General features: G+C 42.0%; 3 protein-coding genes and 1 non-coding gene across 4 annotated transcripts; all 4 read left to right on the top strand.

Annotated features, from left to right (window-relative positions):
• Positions 1-1039: 1039 nt before the first annotated feature.
• On the top strand, positions 1040-10704 carry LOC115402189 (scavenger receptor cysteine-rich type 1 protein M130-like). The gene is made up of 18 exons (XM_030110679.1): positions 1040-1163; positions 2005-2113; positions 2247-2323; positions 2596-2622; positions 2731-3042; positions 3821-4114; positions 4212-4526; positions 4619-4909; positions 5398-5712; positions 5863-6156; positions 6267-6575; positions 6665-6979; positions 8079-8387; positions 8495-8788; positions 8923-9258; positions 9357-9467; positions 9573-9657; positions 9756-10704. The coding sequence occupies exons 3-18, from the start codon at positions 2272-2274 to the stop codon at positions 9907-9909; spliced, it is 3813 nt and encodes a 1270-aa protein (XP_029966539.1). The 5' UTR covers positions 1040-1163; positions 2005-2113; positions 2247-2271; the 3' UTR covers positions 9910-10704.
• A 647-nt stretch (positions 10705-11351) lies between these two features.
• Positions 11352-13268, top strand: LOC115401953 (SH3 domain-binding glutamic acid-rich-like protein 3). Its single transcript, XM_030110350.1, has 3 exons — positions 11352-11520; positions 11761-11928; positions 13044-13268. Exons 1-3 carry the CDS (start codon positions 11476-11478, stop codon positions 13104-13106), a joined length of 276 nt encoding a protein of 91 aa, XP_029966210.1. The 5' UTR covers positions 11352-11475; the 3' UTR covers positions 13107-13268.
• A 1773-nt stretch (positions 13269-15041) lies between these two features.
• Positions 15042-17441, top strand: rps12 (ribosomal protein S12). Its single transcript, XM_030110102.1, has 6 exons — positions 15042-15091; positions 15225-15271; positions 16318-16434; positions 16517-16619; positions 16875-16976; positions 17353-17441. The coding sequence occupies exons 2-6, from the start codon at positions 15258-15260 to the stop codon at positions 17413-17415; spliced, it is 399 nt and encodes a 132-aa protein (XP_029965962.1). The 5' UTR covers positions 15042-15091; positions 15225-15257; the 3' UTR covers positions 17416-17441.
• Positions 16684-16771, top strand: LOC115402551 (small nucleolar RNA SNORD100). The gene has a single exon (XR_003933146.1). It is a non-coding gene; the product is annotated as a small nucleolar RNA SNORD100 (small nucleolar RNA).
• Positions 17442-17715: the final 274 nt, after the last annotated feature.

Raw genomic sequence — 17715 nt, forward strand, 5'->3', positions numbered from 1 at the left:
CTCGATCATATCAGGACACGATGGAAGTGACCAGGTGCTGAAGCTGTTCAACAAACACTTTTGTACTTGTGCTATAGAGTTACAGAGGTGAGATACAGAGAAGAGGGAAATATTCTAGTCTATATGTATTTTCTTTAGTCTTTTTGCAATTCTTCATATTGGGACAAGTTGTGACACAGAGGTCAGTCAGTTTGGCTCATCTTCTGATTAGAATTAGGATAAAAGTAAAAAAATAAATACATAAAATAAACAGAAACAGATCATAATGTCCTCTAAAAACAGACAAGTTTTTAAGGATTGAGTCTGAAATCTTGGATGTGGCCTATCGCCAAAGAAATCCTGAATTTGAATATACAAGATGATTGACAGTTTCTAAATTTTTACTAAATACTCCAAAAAAGAGCCGAAATCAGTCTCAAATTGATCAAAAGTCTAGTGTCTGCATGCACGTGCGAGCAAAACGTGACTGTAACTGGAAGCAAGTGAAGAAAAAAAATTGCAAATTGTGGAAATGGAAGGACAAATATTGCAATACAAGATGCTGAATAGACAAGAAAGTTGCGCAATATCATGATTTAGTGTGAAATACAGCCTCCGCATACCGTTCGAGCCTCACGTTCCCATGAGAGTTTTCTCAAAGACAATCAGCATGTTCCACAAAACAAAGAAGACAGAAACACAATGAAATGATGACCAGCAGAATTTACGATAAAGCAATGAAACCCCTTTAACGTTCTAAAATGAATGTAAAATTCATGTAATGTCCTGTAATATATGTGTGTACAGCTACAGTCAATAACATTTAATTGCAAAAAACAAGGTCCTGTTCATTTTTTTTAATTCAGTAACAATATCCTTCTAACGCTTGCTTAAGCATCTAACTTTGCAAGAACCTGGAGAAGTGACACGAACAACTTGTTGCCATGACATTATCAACAGGAAGACACAAGGTAGTGGAGGGGTGGGGGCAAAAGTTTTGGTCAATGACAGGAACTGTTCAAATACAACTGCTCTGGACTGACAATTTCACAATTCCCAAAGAGAAAACAAGATATGGGACAATATGGTTCTGTAGGGTCAGGCTTCTGCAAGAGGACCAACTCAGTGGATTGTTATCCGCAGAATTATCCCACGAACAACTACTGAATCATTTCATTTTCAAGGTAAGAAAAAAGTACCGGTTCATAATTGAGTGGATGTTGGTAAATAACCTCAGTGATGCTTTCATAGTGGTTTATCTGGTTTAGCATTATCCAGTCTGAGTTATGTGCAGAAAATATGCTTAATAATCATTTTGTGTGTGTCAAAGTTTTCATTTTTTGGTACTGCAGTTGAATGACAAAAATAAAGAAAGAAAGAAAGAAAGAAAGATTTTTGAACCAATTTCATCTGATCACTGAAAAAGTTCTCTAATGATCCAGAGTAGAACAAACAGCTGTTAACTTCCAAAGTTGAAATAAAATTGAGGTCGTGCCAAGCAGCATGAGGGGTTTTGTAAGGTTGCAAAGATGCAGGAACAAAATGGTCTGTTTGCAGAGATTACACCATACTGATTTGCTCTGTGTCTGTGTGTCTGTGTGTGTGTGTGTGTGTGTGTGTGTGTGTGTGGCATTTGGGAACAGGAGTTTAATAATACTTAAAAATACAAATTATTTAGAAATAAAATGGCAGTAGTGAGCTGGAACAGGTGTATTCAACACTGGAAATCAAATTTACACTTTGATCCTTTTCCCACTGCACTCTCGACATTTCAAAGTGGAAACTTTTTTCAGTTCATTAATTATTATTTCACTCATGCATGACTTTATTTCACTTAAGTTTGTATTTTTTTTTTTAAACATTCTGTGTTTTCATGTCAAAAATCTGTTTTGTGTCAATCACTTTTGGATGAAACGAAATGAAATCTCCCTTCATCCTCCGCCTTTAATGATTGATCAAAATGTCAACATGTGTCCAGTTTGCTGTCCAAGTTCAGTCAGTCCTCTTCATCTGTGACAATTACAGGATCCACGCTTGGAACTTCCCGTCTTTTGCAAATTTTAGATATGGTCGAGCTTTCTTCTTAAACTTGAAAGACGTTTCAGGAGCTGTTCATACTTTGTGGTTCTAAAAGGTACGTCAGAAATCATGAGCATTTTGCATTTTGGCATCAAAAACTTGTCACTAACTGTCACTAACTGTATCTAAGGCACATGTTTTCGTGATGATTAACTCTGTTTTTTGGTCATTTTCCTCTGCATTTACAGCATTTACCTTCATTTGAAGCCAAATATGACCCTCCTCTCCTCCAAGAAGCTACCTTTTGCTTTGTACTTGTTAGTTGGTGAGTTTTGTTTTCTCTCCGTTTGCTTTTTGTGAGCATTTCTTCTTCTTGTGCAGTGAAATATTTCCACATACTCGGCTTGACTGCCACTCTCTAAGTCACAAATAAGAATAGATGAGTCAAAATAACTTTGAATTTTAGATGAATTTGACAAAAGAAAGTTAATTGAAAGTGTTAAGTTGGCAACTGTTGATGCTGTAGCTGTGCATTATGTGTAAAAGGAATTGTTTTCATTGTCACGACCAACTTTTTGACTGTGTTTTCTGCTGCAGATCTGCTGAACTTGCTGGTGCTTGTAGGTCAGTGACTTAAATTTGTGTGCTCTTTTGTTATGAAATTCATCTCAGATTTGTTCATTTCGAGTCGCACGCTTTTCAAGCTATCGTACTTTTACCTTTCGTTTGCAGAGTCGGCGACCATTCGGGTGGTCGGGCCTTCACGGTGTTCGGGCAGGGTTGAGATTTACCACAGGGACTCGTGGGGAACCGTGTGCGACGACCACTGGAGCATTTCCAATGCTGAGGTGGTGTGTCGAGAGTTAAACTGCGGCACAGTCATCGAGGCCAAAAAAGGTGCCTTCTTTGGACCTGGAAAGAATAGCATTTGGCTGGATGACGTTCAGTGTGTTGGCAATGAATCCTCAATTCTTGAGTGCCAGCACAAAGACCTGGGTATGAGCAACTGCAACCACAACGAAGACGCTGGAGTCGTCTGTTCAGGTGGGTTTTGGTCCTTATGTTTATGCTTCGTTGCCATTTGTATGAAAAAATGGTTTCATACTTGTTTATTTGAGATATCCATAAACTTACAACGCAGCATTTCAGTAGCAGCATTAGTAACTGGTGCTGGAGGATTTTCTGTGTTTCATAGAATGTTTACCAGTTGGGAATGAAATATTCTAAATTCTCTGTAACTTCCATGTCAAGGTTTTTTTCTTGTGAAATGTGGAACTGTCAAAAAAATTTAGGAAGTACATCTTAGGCTAAAAAACTGCTAACGCAACATTTCTCCTAACTGGCCGTATTGATGATTCATGTGTTCACATGACCAGTTTCTGTACGGTCGGTTAACTGCTTGTTGTCGTCTTTGCGTTGGCAGCGCTGCAGCAAGGCCAGCGTGTTGCTGCAAATGTAAAGTCCAAGGTTCAGGAGTTGGACTTTTTTTTCTTTCCACATCAAGTCAAAACAAAGCGTAGCTAGTTCTTGGGGAAATACGCAGACTTTTGAATGCAACAGTTCTACAAATGACAGAACTCGTATTGGAATAATTTATTTAGAATACTACCCAAGTGGTACAACAAGTGCAGAGCCAGTAAATAAAGGTTTGGCGTTGTGCAGATCGTTGGTCTTTTGGTGAAACACAAATAATCAAGAGTCAGGACGCAGAAATGAGAATTGGAGTAGAAGAGTGGGCGAAGCAACCAGCATCCATAGTGTTGTCTGTCCTTGTACATCTGGTTATTGTCACTAATGCATTTTCTGTCCACTTAATTTGCAGAATCTGTGCGTTTGGTCGGTGGAGACAGTCGATGTAACGGCAGAGTGGAACTCTACCACGAGGGCCACTGGGGAAAAGCCTGCAGCACCGACTGGAGCAGAGAAGCAGCTGGGGTGCTTTGCCGGGAAATCAACTGTGGCACTCCGCTTGTCAATCCGGTGTCTCAAGATTTCGGACAGACGCACGACCTCACGGGGGTCAAGTCCAGCTGCCATGGAAACGAGACCAGCATGGCACAGTGCACTCTGGAAGACAATAAAGAAAGTTGCACTGGCGCGACATTAATCTGTGCAAGTAAGCCAGAAAAACACACTCACACTCTGACATCTTGAGTACCTGGTAAATAAACACTCTCTTAATCTGATTTTTTTCCCTCCCTCCAACCTGGCAGACAGTAAACCAGTGCGACTTGTCAATGGGACCCATAGGTGCTCCGGCCGAGTGGAGATCTACCACGACGGCAACTGGGGGACTATTTGTGACGATAGGTGGGGGATGCAGGAAGCGGCGGTCACATGTCGCGAGATGAACTGTGGGAATGCCCTCGCTGTCAAGTACAGGTCTTACTTTGGCAGGGGCACAGATCAGGTCTGGATGGATGATGTCGAATGCACTGGCCATGAGAAGGCCATTGCGGACTGCCCGCATCGAGGCTTTGGACAGCACGACTGCGACCATAATGAAGACGCTGGACTCGTGTGCTCAGGTAACGCATGCCGTGTTCTGGCTGTTGCTTCAAAGATTGCGTGGATTTAGTTGAATCGCAGTCCATTATTCTTTCTTTTGTTTGCCCTCCAGAGAACATCAGGTTAATGAAAGGGCCTGACAGCTGCTCCGGCAGACTCGAGGTGTTCCACAATGGCACATGGGGAAAAGTGTGCAATAGCAACTGGAGCCAAAGAGAGGCGACAATGATCTGTAAAGAACTCGAATGCGGCAGTGCCAAGAACAACCAGGAAAGTTTCAATTACGGTGACAGCGACCTGACCGGGTTTATAAGTAGATGCTCTGCTGATTCGACCTCCATCAGCCAGTGTGGACTTGAAGCGCAAAGAGGGAGATGCCAAGGTGTCTCAGTTTCATGTGCAGGTAAGACCCAACAGTGTGAGAACATAATTATGACATTTTACGTGATGATACATTGCAAAACAGGAGTGCTCAAGATTTCTTAAAAAAAAAAAAAAGTTGCCAAAATATATTCTCAATGGTGTATTGGTGAAATTTCAGTAAAAACAAGGTGGGAAATGTTGCTGAAAGAGCAGCTTTTAATGTTTACCTTTACGGCTTTAGATAATCAAGTCTTGTAATTTTTTTTTTTTTTTTTTTTTTTTAACAATACTGTAAGCACAGTGCTGGGTGGCGATAAAATGGATATATTACATATGTCACATTGTATGAATAGGCCAATCTAAAGTAAATAACTCAAATTAGTTTTCCCAATCAGGTTTTTGTTCCCCAAATTACTATAATATGGAGTAAATGACAACATGTTGGTGTCATGATATGTAACTATAATTTCATAATACGAGATTTCTGCACTCTGGAGGCACTTTTAACCTGAGTGAACCTATTTTCAGGCATTTCACCACTGAGGCTTGTTAACGGCACTGACCGTTGCTCTGGTCGGGTGGAGTTTCTCCATGACGGTGCGTGGGGAACGGTGTGCGACGACGAGTGGGACATCAGAGATGCTCAGGTAGTGTGCCGAGCCATGGACTGTGGGACGGCCCAGACAGCCAAATCTGGAGCTTTCTTTGGTCAAGGCACCGGAGACATCTGGATGGACGATGTCCGCTGTTTGGGCAACGAGTCAACCCTCGTGCACTGCCAGCGAAACGCCTTCGGAGATAACAACTGTGGTCACGGCGAAGATGCCGGTGTCATCTGTTCAGGTATCATCTCTTTGATTCTTCCGTTGTTCTATTTCACAAAATGGTTGAATGAATTTTACTGTATCAAATTGTCACATACGTTTTTATCTTGAATAGATGCTGATTTCAAAAAGAACCTTAAACTTTGTATCTATTCTCTCAACTTTCTAGCTACTATAAGATTGATCAATGGAACAAACCAATGCTCAGGTCGGGTGGAGTACAACCACGGGGGTCACTGGTACCCCGCTTTCAATATTGAATGGGGAAATAATGAAGCAGCAGTGGTCTGCAAGGAGATGAACTGTGGGGATCCTGTCCAGTTCTCGGGATCATTTGGTGAAGTTGGACAGCAGAGAGGCTACAGGATCACGTGTACCGGTAGGGAGAGCTCTCTCACACAGTGTGCGCTGAGAGAGTACACCAGGCCGGCCCACGTTTCGGAGGTGTCCATCAAATGTTCAGGTAAGAGCAGGATTTTTTTTGTTTGTTTTGTTTTTCATATATATATGTCACTAAGATAGATATAAAAATGGAAATTGTGTTTGCACTGATGTAGCATTTGTCACTTTTAGGTAATGTGAGGTTTGCTGCCGGGCCCACCCGTTGTGCTGGAAGAGTGGAATTTTATGATAAAGGCCAGTGGGGAACTGTGTGCAGTGAATCCTGGGACATAGTTGATGCAACAGTGGTGTGCCAGCAGATGGGCTGTGGAAAGGCCCACAAGATTACCACACTGGTTGAGTACGGTCATGGCACAGGTCACACTTGGCCTGACCGAATTGAATGCAGTGGAACGGAGTCCACACTGGCTCAGTGTAACCAAAGTCCATTCGGAGACAGAACATGCAACGCCACCTCAATCGCCGGCGTTATCTGTACAGGTAAAAAGATAAACAATTTAACTGAGTACATCAAGTTATATTTTTGTACCTTAGCAATGACTGCAGTGTTGACTCGTTTGACTTCACAGGAAGCTTGGAGGTTCGGTTGGCTAACGGCAGAGATGACTGTTCTGGAAGAGTGGAGGTACGCCACGGTGAAGCGTGGCAATCAGTGTGCGACACAGACTGGACCTTAAGTAAAGCTGAGTCGGTGTGTGACCTGCTGGAGTGTGGACGTGCCTTCGAAGCCACTGGCTCTGCCCATTTTGGCCAGGGCACAGGATCTGTTGTGGAAGCCAGTGAATCTTGTTTTGGAAACGTGACTTTTCTGAAGGAGTGCTCACGTAACGGTTTCAGACCGTCAAAGTGCACCCATCAACATGACGCTGGTGTTATGTGTGCAGGTAAAGCCATTCTCTCACTTTCTCACATGTCAAACATTGTCGTGCTATTAGTTTTTATGTTTGGCAAATAAAGTGAAATACTGAGCAAACCACATCAACACAAAGAATATGTGTCTAATCTGCCTAATCCAATAGGCAGTCAATAGAAAGGAGTAACTGCTTGAAAGTGTCAATGCAAGACCGGCAATTGTCCAATAGGTGATGGGATGGGGGTTAATGTCGACCATCAGCCAACGTTTTAGAGTCTGGGCTGATGGCCAGCTGAGCGTCTGACTGGAGTCGGGCATCAGTAACAAATCTTGGGCTAGGCTGTTAGGTTGGATGATGAGGACACTGAAGGTCAGGCAACTCTTAAACAGGCCTATCAAACGATGGGGCCGGTATTTATTTAATTCAGGAAAAGACTTTAAAGTCAGGAAGCTGAAGATGAAACACTGACTTTTGTGTAAACTGGGGTAAAGGCTTGATCCTTTCCAGAGCCTCGACTGTGGGGAAACAGAAAAATGGACAAAATGTTCACTGAACAAAAGGAAATCTGTGGAGCTAGGAAGTAAAACCCCTGTGATGTTCATGTAAAAAAACCCAAAGAGGCCAGTAAATATATTGCTCTTGTCATGTTTGTGGCTGCTTTATGAGCATCAAGAGGTTTTATGAGACTTCGAATCAGAGACAGATTATGGAACTCTCTTAGCAAATGGCTAAAGACCAAGAGAAGCTGATGCTGAGCAGGCGGTTTTGCTCAGAGTTGTTTTCTGGAGTTGGACTACGGTTCAATCAAGGAAGAAGGTCGTTTACTCCTCAAGAACACTTATTTCAAATTTAGTCATGCGAGGAAGAGCGATATAAGTCTCTCATCTTCATCAATATTTTTCAATAACTTATTTAATTGTTTGATGGAGATTCCATCGTATGATATGTCCTGTCATAACTGTTATAGACACATGATATCAGATGTTTAAAAGTATGAAATGAATCTCCCCATTTTAATGACAAGGCATTTCAACAACAAAGTTTCATAACAAAGGTGGAGCAGTAAATGCTTGTCTCAAGAACTGTGTTTTGCATTGGTGCTAAACTTTTCTTTTCCATACATATGCAGCGCAGATTCGATTGGCCAGCGGCCCAAATGAATGTTCTGGCAGAGTGGAGATCTTCTACAAAGGACAGTGGGGAACCGTGTGTGACGACGAGTGGGAGATGAGCGATGCCGATGTGGTCTGCAGGCAGGTTGGTTGCGGTCACGCCATCGCGGCCCCTCACAGTGCCCATTTTGGCAAAGGCAGTGGTCCAATATGGCTGGATAATGTGGAGTGCGTGGGCCAGGAGTCAGCTCTCGCACACTGCCAACACCCTCAGTTTGGAGAAAATAACTGCGGCCATGGCGAAGATGCTAGCGTCATCTGCTTAGGTAAGAGGATGAGTCCGTTTTAATCCACGAGTGATTGTATACGCGTCAGCGATGACGTGTTGGACGTCACAAAATCTTAACTATTGACCATGTATGGCCTTTTTCAGGTGCTCTACAGAAACCCCAGATCTCCATCAGCCCCAGCACCGAGGTCAACTGGGGTGACAGAGTGGAAATCACATGCGCTGTCATCTCAGAACATTTAGGGGGGAATTTCGTCCTGAAAAATATCCAGGGGTCTTTCAACAGGGAGAAGTTCTCTGACCACGAAGCTGCGACCTTTACCTTACCTGCAGTGACCTTCGACCAAAAGGGCACCTACTTCTGTGAATATCAAAAGAAGTTAGCCAATCAAGTCATTAATTATCCTCAAGGAAACACTGCTGATCTCGATGTCATAGGTGAGTCACTCCATATTTTCCTGTTCAGTTTCACAATTTGAGATTGTTGGAAATTTTATTATATATAATCCCAACATGTATTCATGCATATTTTTAAATCTTTGTGTTTTTGAAAATGGTTCTCTGTTCTGCAGTGAAACTGGAGAAACCCAGCATCGCTCTGACATCCCCTCATGCGATGGTGGTCTACAGTCCTGACAAAGTATCAGTCACCAAAGGCAACACTTTCTCCGTCACTTGCTCCACTCACTCCAGATACCCTGGAGGTTACTTCTACCTGACGAAGTCAAACATAACCACCATGGAGTCAAAGCCATCATTTGGCCACATGCTTTTCTACACAGCTTTCTTTGAGTTCCCCTCAATCGATTACAAACACCAGGGACTGTATACCTGCGTCTATGCTGTCAACATCTCCGCCATGTCTTTTTGCTCTCCTCCTTCAAAGACACTCGAAGTCACCGTAATCTGTAAGATCCAAAGACAAAGAATCCTATCATACTTAGCTGTTTTAATTTTTTTGTTTGTTTGTTTTGTTTGCTAACTTCATATCATCTTTGATTTCCAGCGATGTCTTCCTCCTCGTCAGCTGTCACTGGCGTGGTGGTAACGTTTCTGGTGTTGCTGGTCCTGGTGGCCGTCGGTGTCTTCGTCTGGAGAAGGAGATTCAAGGGTACTGGTAAGACACGTCGGATACTACAAAATACTATATTTAAGTGTCCCACTCTGATGTTGAACAAAGTGTTGAGTTGATGCCTTAATGGTGTTTTTGCTCCCTTCTCAGATGTGATGGTGCAGTTTAGCAACAGGTTCGGAGGAGCAATTAAACGGGACACAGATGACAGAATCAACGGAGGGAATGATCTAAGGTAGATCATAAGGAGCGTTTTCTTTATCATTTCTTATTTAAACATCTATTTGCATCCATGAGAGATAATCCTTTTATTACTCTCCTTTTCTGCTTTAGGGACCGCAACAACCCCATGTATGATCGTGCATTTAGCTTCAGCCCCGAAGACAAACCTGAAGAGGAGCCTGGTGATCCTGATGCAGCTGAGGCAGAGTCCGAAAACCTGGCGGGGAAAGTGTGCTACGAGCTCGAACCTCTCGTTTTTTCCTGATAACAACATGACTCATTTAGAAATGTCAGTGATGTGATTTTGTAGAACATACAGAGCGGTATACTACCAGGCTGAAAAGCTGCACTGAGAGCATTTCCCTGAAAGAAGAAAAAAAAACTAACTATGCTGTGAAGCTGTATGCACATTTTCATGTCACAGAGCTAAAGTGAGAAGTTATTTTATTGCGGATCAGCAGAAACAAGTCTGGTGTCACGTTTCAGCTGGTGTTGCATCGGTCTTTGGGAGGGCAGACCACACTAGGCGACTGCATTTCATGTGTCTTTACAAACCAATAATTAGCAAATGTACAGACTTTCTGTTTCTCTATTCAGATGTATTGTATGTTATGAGATATTTCCAATAATTAAGAACTCTAATGATATGTACGTCCTCTTTATGATACTTTCTATTCCCTTTAACATTTTTAATTCATATTTCTTCAAAGCTTTGACTAAACCAATAGAACTACGGAGAAACTGGTGAAGTGATGAAGTGCTGCGGTAGCTGCACCCCACTTCTTCCTGTTTGTTTTTCATATTTAAAGTTCTGTTGTGTTTCATTGTCTAGACTAACTGATTTTTTCCGGAAGAGTGCGCCAATCATAATTAGAAATAATGTTCTAAGACCATTTTGAAGGATGGGTACATCATCTTGATATTGATTTAGTTAGTTTTTGTTTTATCTTATTTTCTTGTTGGTGTATGTAACTCCTGATCAATAAAGATATGTTTCTTACCTCAGCTCTCACAGTATTTGACCCAGGTTTCACTTGATAATGTGTCACAATGAAAAATAATCCACTACACTGAAGTCATGCATTCAGAAGTTGATTACAAATAAACAAAACTTTGATCAAGCGGATGAGATTGTTGTCATGGGCGAAATTTCATTGATTAAATCACAGAGGCAATGATGGCTTTGAGGTTGAAGCCCCCTGCTGGGAGGGCCTTCAGTGTGGGTCCCTCTTCAGGCCCTCGACCCTGTACTTAAAACATCCAAAAATGACAGTGTACCAGTTTGCCTGTGTACATGAATTAATCACATAAATGGAACAAATTGTTACTAATTGCGCTGTACTTTTCTTTGACAAAGACACAATGCTTTGCATGCAATGGAGCACACCTCTGAAGTTCCACATCCCGGAAAAAGAGTACAGACATGATTATGTCTCATGCCACACCTGGCCAGCCACATGTCCACATCTGCCATTTGGTTGTGGGGTCAATAAGAAATACCGTAACTGCTGAAATAGAGTACCTGTTGCTTAAAGTATGACTGTCGAGATCTTTGTGTGTGTGTGTGTGTGTGTGTGCGTGCGTGCGTGCGTGCGTGCGTGCATGCGTGCATGTGTGTGAAGTTCCAAGGCAGGCCCCGACAGGAATGGCGTTCTGACACATGGGTGTGTCTATGCAGGTAGCTCAGCTCTGTCCAAACCTGCTCACCTTGTCTGGTAAAGCTGCAAGCCTGCAGTCGAGATAGTGGAAGGTTTTTCTGTCTCTCCGCTTCTCTTTGCGCCTCCGTCAAACTGTTTCTCTCGATAATTCTTGGAGCTCAGAAATAGCAGAAATGACACTGACCGTGTATTACAGCAGCGTGAGCGGCTCCACCAAGGTACAGTTTGATGCGTCACCTTTTGCTTCATGCCGAGTTTTTACCCAGAATGCTGACATTACAAAACTTTTAACCATTTGCTAATTCTTTGCTGCTGTGAACTTGTCTTTGCAATCTGGCAGCTCTTTGTTGGCACTTATGTAAATCTCAGAGCAAAATATTTCATGATTGTCAGGACTGAGAACTGAGTTTCATGTTCTTCATAACCAGCAACTGTTTTGTTTTTGGGTTTTTTTCTAGATGAAAAAAGAGCAAGAGCGCATCTTCAGTATCCTGGATTCCAAGAATATTTACTACATAAGGGTCGATATTTCTCAGAGCTCTGATGATAAAGACAAAATGAGGAAGTTGGCTTCGGATAAAACTGCACTGCCACCACAAATATGCAACGGAGACAGCTACTGTGGTGTGAGTTTTGCGAAATATTTTTTAAGAAAATGATACTGTGGAAAATTTTTACATTAATCATGGTATATTAATCACAAATGGGCTTCTTTTCGCTCTTGTAAGAAAGATGTTTTTGTCTCAGTTGTAGACACAGGGATGAAGCTCAACGTTGCATACAGAAGTAGACACCCATGGGCAACCTGTTTTAAGTCATCAACTCGCAGATCACACCCTCTTAACATGCACGCACACACATACACACTACTCTCTTGCGATTACTTGGGATACTCTATTTTCTTGTCACTTCACTGCAGAAGATGCCAAAAGAAAAGGCAGAGTTGGGTGGTGTACATATGGGGACAATCTTTTCAGACAAGCATCATTTATGTGGCACTAATTTAGAGACTTTGAAACAAACAAATTTTCTCAGAATGAAAACAGTATAATGAAAAAAACTGTATTTTTCAACTCCAGCAACTCCAGAAATTGTTTTAAATGTTAAAAAAAGTAGCATGACTTTGATATTCAGATGCTGTTTGACAATCAAAGTATTGCAGTTGCAAAACATTGATATCCTCTTTACATTTCACACTTAAAATGTGCATAGATCGTAATCAACCAATCAAGTTCAGCATTTTCTGCGTCTCACATGATTTGCATAAAATCTGTAAAGGCAGGGAAACCTGTAACTGCATTACCGAACAAAAAAAAAAAAAAAAAAAACCATGCTAGGAGAACATGCAAGCTCCACATATTCTCCTGCTAACTGCTGCATCCCCATGTGGCTCGGTTATACAGACTCATTAACTTATAATCAAATCATTCTTGCCACAATGAGCTATGATATATTTTCTCTCCAATAAGTCTTCTGAAGAGCCTTCACCATGTCCATTTCCTGTAAGGCATCTTTGCTTTGCCAATTGTATCTGTATGCAATTCTAAAGAGTGTGAGCTGTCAAATAATGTTACTTATAAATGTAAAACATTGTCTAAATTTTCATATAGTGGATAGAAGATTGAGCAAGCAATAGAATGTATTATGTAATGTGTTGACAGAGGTCTCAGAAAAGTAAAGCTCACTCTGTTTTTCTCCTTCTTACCATCATTACCATCTACATCCTTTGTGTTTCTTTCAGGACTATGCAGCGTTTGACACGGCTGTTGAAAATGGCCAGCTGACGACCTTCCTCCAAGCCTAATATGATGACAAGATCTGTGGGAACCCGAATCACATCACAACACCCACTGCATGAACAACCACATAAATGAGAACTGACTGCATTCTTACTCATTTCTGCATTTCTGTGAAGAAAGATGTTTTGCTTGCTCAAATAAAAAAAATCCCAATTTGGGTCTGTGAAGTATCGGGTTTTTCATTTTCACTTTGAAAGGATGGGGCTTTGAAACTGTACGTTGGACACGATTGTTTCTTTGCTCAAAATAGTAGCCCTAAATACATCGCAGATTTACCTGTAGAATATAAACATCCAGACCCCTGAGGTCCTCAGGAAGAGGTTTACTCAGATTTGCTCAGAGTCAGAAGCAAACTTCCTGAACATCTGAGGACTACTGACTCTCACTTTCTTTAAATCTGGCGTTAAAATACTATTATCCGCTCAGGCTTTCCAATAAACAATAGATTTAACTATATCATCCTTATCTTATTTAAGTTTTATCTTATTTATTTTACTTTAAATTATTTTTTTGTAATCACTTAAGAATTTCCACCAGGGAGTAAGAAAGGATTTCTATTCTATTCTATTCTATTCTATTCTATTCTATTCTATTCTATTCTATTCTATGAATGTTTTTCATAGTCTCAATTGTTTAAGATCAAGTTTCTTAATTGCCTTGCTTTATTGCATTTATCTGTTTCAAAGGTGCTCTATAAACAAATTGGCTTGCCTTGCCACAGTATATGAGCATATGCCACTGAGAGGTAAATATTCAAGTTTCACAAGGATAAAGAATGGAAACACTGCATGTAGAACATATAGAAACTAAATAATACATTTACTTGGTAATAATGTTATTTCGTTCATTTGTCTTGTGTGTGTGTGTGTGTGTGTGTGTGTGTGTGTGTGTGTGTGTGTGTGCGCGTTCTCGTATTTCTATCCTTGTCGGGGCCAAATGTCCCCACAAGGATAGCAAAACGTGGAACGACGTGCCTTGTGGGGACCTTTTTCCGGTCCTAAGTAGGAGAAACAGTGTTTTCTTGACCATGTTGTTGTTACTGAAAAAAGTAAAAGTGCAAAAACATTTCTTTAGGGTTAGGCTTTGTTGTGGTGTGGGTTAGGGTTAGGGTAAGGGTCAGGGTTAGGGGCTAGACATGAATGGGAGTCAATGGACGGTCCCCACAAGGATAGAAATACGAGACTGTGCGTGTGTGTGTGTGTGTTCTCGTATTTCTATCCTTGTTGGGGCCAAATGTCCCCACAAGGATAGCAAAACGTGGAACGACGTGCCTTGTGGGGACCTTTTTCCGGTCCTAAGTAGGAGAAACAGTGTTTTCTTGACCATGTTGTTGTTACTGAAAAAAGTAAAAGTGCAAAAACATTTCTTTAGGGTTAGGCTTTGTTTTAGTGTGGGTTAGGGTTAGGGTAAGGGTCAGGGTTAGGGGCTAGACATGAATGGGAGTCAATGGACGGTCCCCACGAGGATAGAAATACGAGACTGTGCGTGTGTGTGTGTGTGTGTGTGTGTGTGTGTGTGTGTGTGTGTGTGTGTGTGTGTTCTTGTACATACCCAAAAGTAAGGACCAAAATTCGTTTTTCACCAACAGAGTGAGGACATTTTTGCAAAGTGAGGACATTTTTGCCAGTCCTCACTTTTCAAAAGGCCTTTTTTGACCTTTTTGAGAGTTAAGACTTGGTTTTTGATTCAGGTTACAATTGGGTTTGGGTTAGGTTTAGAGTATAGCTTAGGGTTAGGCATTTATTTTTGATGGTTAGGGTTAGGGGCTAGGAAATGCATTATGTCAATGAGTGTCCTCACAACGATATAAGTACAAACGTGTGTGTGTGTGTGTGTGTGTGTGTGTGTGTGTGTGTGTGTGTGTGTGTGTTTGAAATGAACAGGCAGTAGATCGGGCGCCACTGTGCGGCTCTGTTGGGCCCTGCTGCTATAAAAGCAGCGTCGCAGGCTTATGACGTCCTCTTTACCCGCTGCCCGACAGGAGGACAGGGTGCGTTTTGATAATCTAGTCGCGGCCAAACTCAATCCGTAGCATAAATCAACCATCCGCGTACATCAGTGTGTCACAACATGTTATTTATAATGTACAATAACCGCCCTGTTGTGCATGTGCTTTATTGCAGTTCTTTTAAGTCCACCATCCATCTAAAACCACAATGGCCGAGGAAGGGTGAGTGCAATGCTACTTTGCTAGTTCACGTTGAAGCTCGTGATTAATCGAACTCGGAGGCGAAATATTTCACTTGAAAGTGTTTCTGAAGATTCGATCTGTAAACGTGATTTATTTAGTATCTGGCTTCATAATGTAGTGTTTGTATACCGAGTTATCCGGGTGCCAGGTGGCTACTTTAGCTAAACGCGGGCTCACGTAAACGCACCTTCAAGCACATTCATCAACGATCCTGCAGTGTCTGACAATGACATCGGACTGTGGAGTTAAATCAGCATTTAACTACATACCGTTATTTCTGTAATGCTCGCAGTGAGCACAGTCCAGCAGGGTCTCCTGAAGCAATGCGTGCGTGGTAACGTCAGCGATGTATTTAGTGTTAACTTGGATTTAATACATAACAGTGAATAGATGTTTTCAAACATTGATTATTTTAAAAATTTGAGCTATATTGAATGCAGCCGAACAGTACTTGCCCCAGTTTAGTTAACCACGTGCACCCATGTGCAAATTGTGCAGGTGTTTCTGTTCTGGGAGTTACAATTTAAGTGCAGATCTTTAAAGCAGCAACGCACCGTCGACTTGTTTTTGCCATTTAAAGTGAAAAATATTGTTTGGTGTCATGCAGACATCTAACTGGCAGCATTCATAACTGGATCCCTTGCTGGAGGGTAGTCTTTGGACGGCACTGTGGTTCAGAATGGTGCTCACTGAAGTCTCTTGTGCTGCTAACATGTTTTATATTGCTGCTGCACTGGAAAGTGAGCAATGAACAAGTAAAGTTGGAGCAGTTTAGTCTGTATGTTTTGAACAGCTTAAATAACATGGAGTTGTTAGTGCCTTCAGTTAACGGCTGACATTCAGTTTTCTTCTGATAATTGAGCTCTCCAGGCCACACATGATGATTTTTTCTTTTGTCGGAATCCCCTTCACTCTACAATGAGTGAGATCCACCATCTGACGTGCCTGAAGCTCATCGGGGAAAATCAGGGTCCATCATGCCTGTTTCTTCTAGTTGTGAACATTATTTGTGTCTTTGTGGACAGCATCGCTGCCGGAGGTGTGATGGATGTCAACACTGCTCTCCCTGAAGTGCTCAAGACCGCACTCATCCACGATGGCCTGGCCCGCGGCATCCGTGAGGCCACCAAGGCCCTGGACAAGTGAGTTGGAATTTTGTTATTGTGAGTATACTGAATGTTTTGAGCTGTGGAGTTGGAGTAACGTGTGGATCTATTTCTCCAGGCGTCAGGCCCATCTCTGCGTCCTTGCTGCCAACTGCGATGAGGCAGTGTACGTGAAGCTGATCGAGGCCCTCTGCGCCGAGCATCAGATCAACCTGATCAAGGTAAACTTTCTCCTTCACAGTGGTAAAGGTCTTCGTGCAATTGAAGCTGATGGTTTTATGTACCGCTGTTTCGGTGATGATAATTTGGCTCCCTCTACTGAACACCGTGAGGAGATTGCCTATGTTACCCAATTTTTGTCTGAGATAACAGCAGAGTACTTGGCACTTCAGCTTCCTTTCAAATGATATGTTAGATTTTAATCACTATTGATCAAGTGCATTGGTGAACCATCTAAAACGCAGTGTAACTTTCAGGTTGACGACAACAAGAAGCTCGGCGAGTGGGTCGGTCTATGCAAGATCGATCGTGAGGGAAAACCCCGTAAAGTCGTGGGCTGCAGCTGCGTCGTTGTCAAGGTAAATAAATGCCCGTTTGCTTTATCGGGTGCAGTCGTACAAAGTGAGCTCACTTCTTGTAAGAGTTACAGTAAAAATGAGGAAAGATAAAAATGTAAACGTTACATTTTTAAGACGGTAAATGCCAGACAAGTGCAGGTGCTGTGCTTTGTGCCACGCAGCTGTTGGTACATCCTGGCTAGATTACGGCCAGGGTACGAACCCCGTTGTCTCGCTGTGGCGACCGGGGTCCCTGAGAATGGCTACATGCTGTAAACAAGACGAACGGTGTGATCAGTCCCATACCTGTAGAGACTGAGTGATAGGATTTTTTGCAATGCTGACACAATTGTATTGTTACTGCATGAAATGCATTAACTCTGTTTCCTCTCAACAGGACTATGGCAAAGAATCTCAAGCCAAGGATGTCGTTGAGGAATACTTCAAAGCCAAAAAATGAGATGTCAATAAATCGTGGAAATAAAAGTGGCTTGTGTGTGTGTATTGTTTCTACAATCTAACCAGCTCTATCACTTGATTTAAAAACATGAACTCATTTTGAAATGCTGAACCTCAGCCTCGTAAGATAAATGAATACTTAAAACTGCAGAAAATATTTAAGGTTTGAAGTCTGTCTCGCACTACTTCATGCAAGATTTCAATCTGAATAAAAGCTCTGGGACTCACTGACGTGAGACTTTCAGTAAACTGGGGAAAGTCACCATATTTGGTAACTTTTTTTTCTTCCCCTGTCTTTCTA

The sequence above is a fragment of the Salarias fasciatus genome, chromosome 15, assembly GCF_902148845.1.
Source record: "Salarias fasciatus chromosome 15, fSalaFa1.1, whole genome shotgun sequence".
NCBI classification, from domain to species: domain Eukaryota; kingdom Metazoa; phylum Chordata; class Actinopteri; order Blenniiformes; family Blenniidae; genus Salarias; species Salarias fasciatus.

What these genes read in the sequence shown, in the direction of transcription:
- LOC115402189 (XM_030110679.1), top strand. Translation starts at nt 2,272, where the DNA reads ATGACCCTCCTCTCCTCCAAGAAGCTACCTTTTGCTTTGTACTTGTTA. An exon ending in GGTGTCCATCAAATGTTCAG is followed by an intron (nt 6,157 to 6,266) that starts GTAAGAGCAGGA and finishes TGTCACTTTTAG; the next exon opens with GTAATGTGAGGTTTGCTGCC. An exon ending in CGCCGGCGTTATCTGTACAG is followed by an intron (nt 6,576 to 6,664) that starts GTAAAAAGATAA and finishes TTGACTTCACAG; the next exon opens with GAAGCTTGGAGGTTCGGTTG.
- LOC115401953 (XM_030110350.1), top strand. Translation starts at nt 11,476, where the DNA reads ATGACACTGACCGTGTATTACAGCAGCGTGAGCGGCTCCACCAAG. An exon ending in GCGTGAGCGGCTCCACCAAG is followed by an intron (nt 11,521 to 11,760) that starts GTACAGTTTGAT and finishes GTTTTTTTCTAG; the next exon opens with ATGAAAAAAGAGCAAGAGCG. An exon ending in ACGGAGACAGCTACTGTGGT is followed by an intron (nt 11,929 to 13,043) that starts GTGAGTTTTGCG and finishes TGTTTCTTTCAG; the next exon opens with GACTATGCAGCGTTTGACAC.
- rps12 (XM_030110102.1), top strand. An exon ending in GCCACCAAGGCCCTGGACAA is followed by an intron (nt 16,435 to 16,516) that starts GTGAGTTGGAAT and finishes CTATTTCTCCAG; the next exon opens with GCGTCAGGCCCATCTCTGCG. An exon ending in GCAGCTGCGTCGTTGTCAAG is followed by an intron (nt 16,977 to 17,352) that starts GTAAATAAATGC and finishes TCCTCTCAACAG; the next exon opens with GACTATGGCAAAGAATCTCA.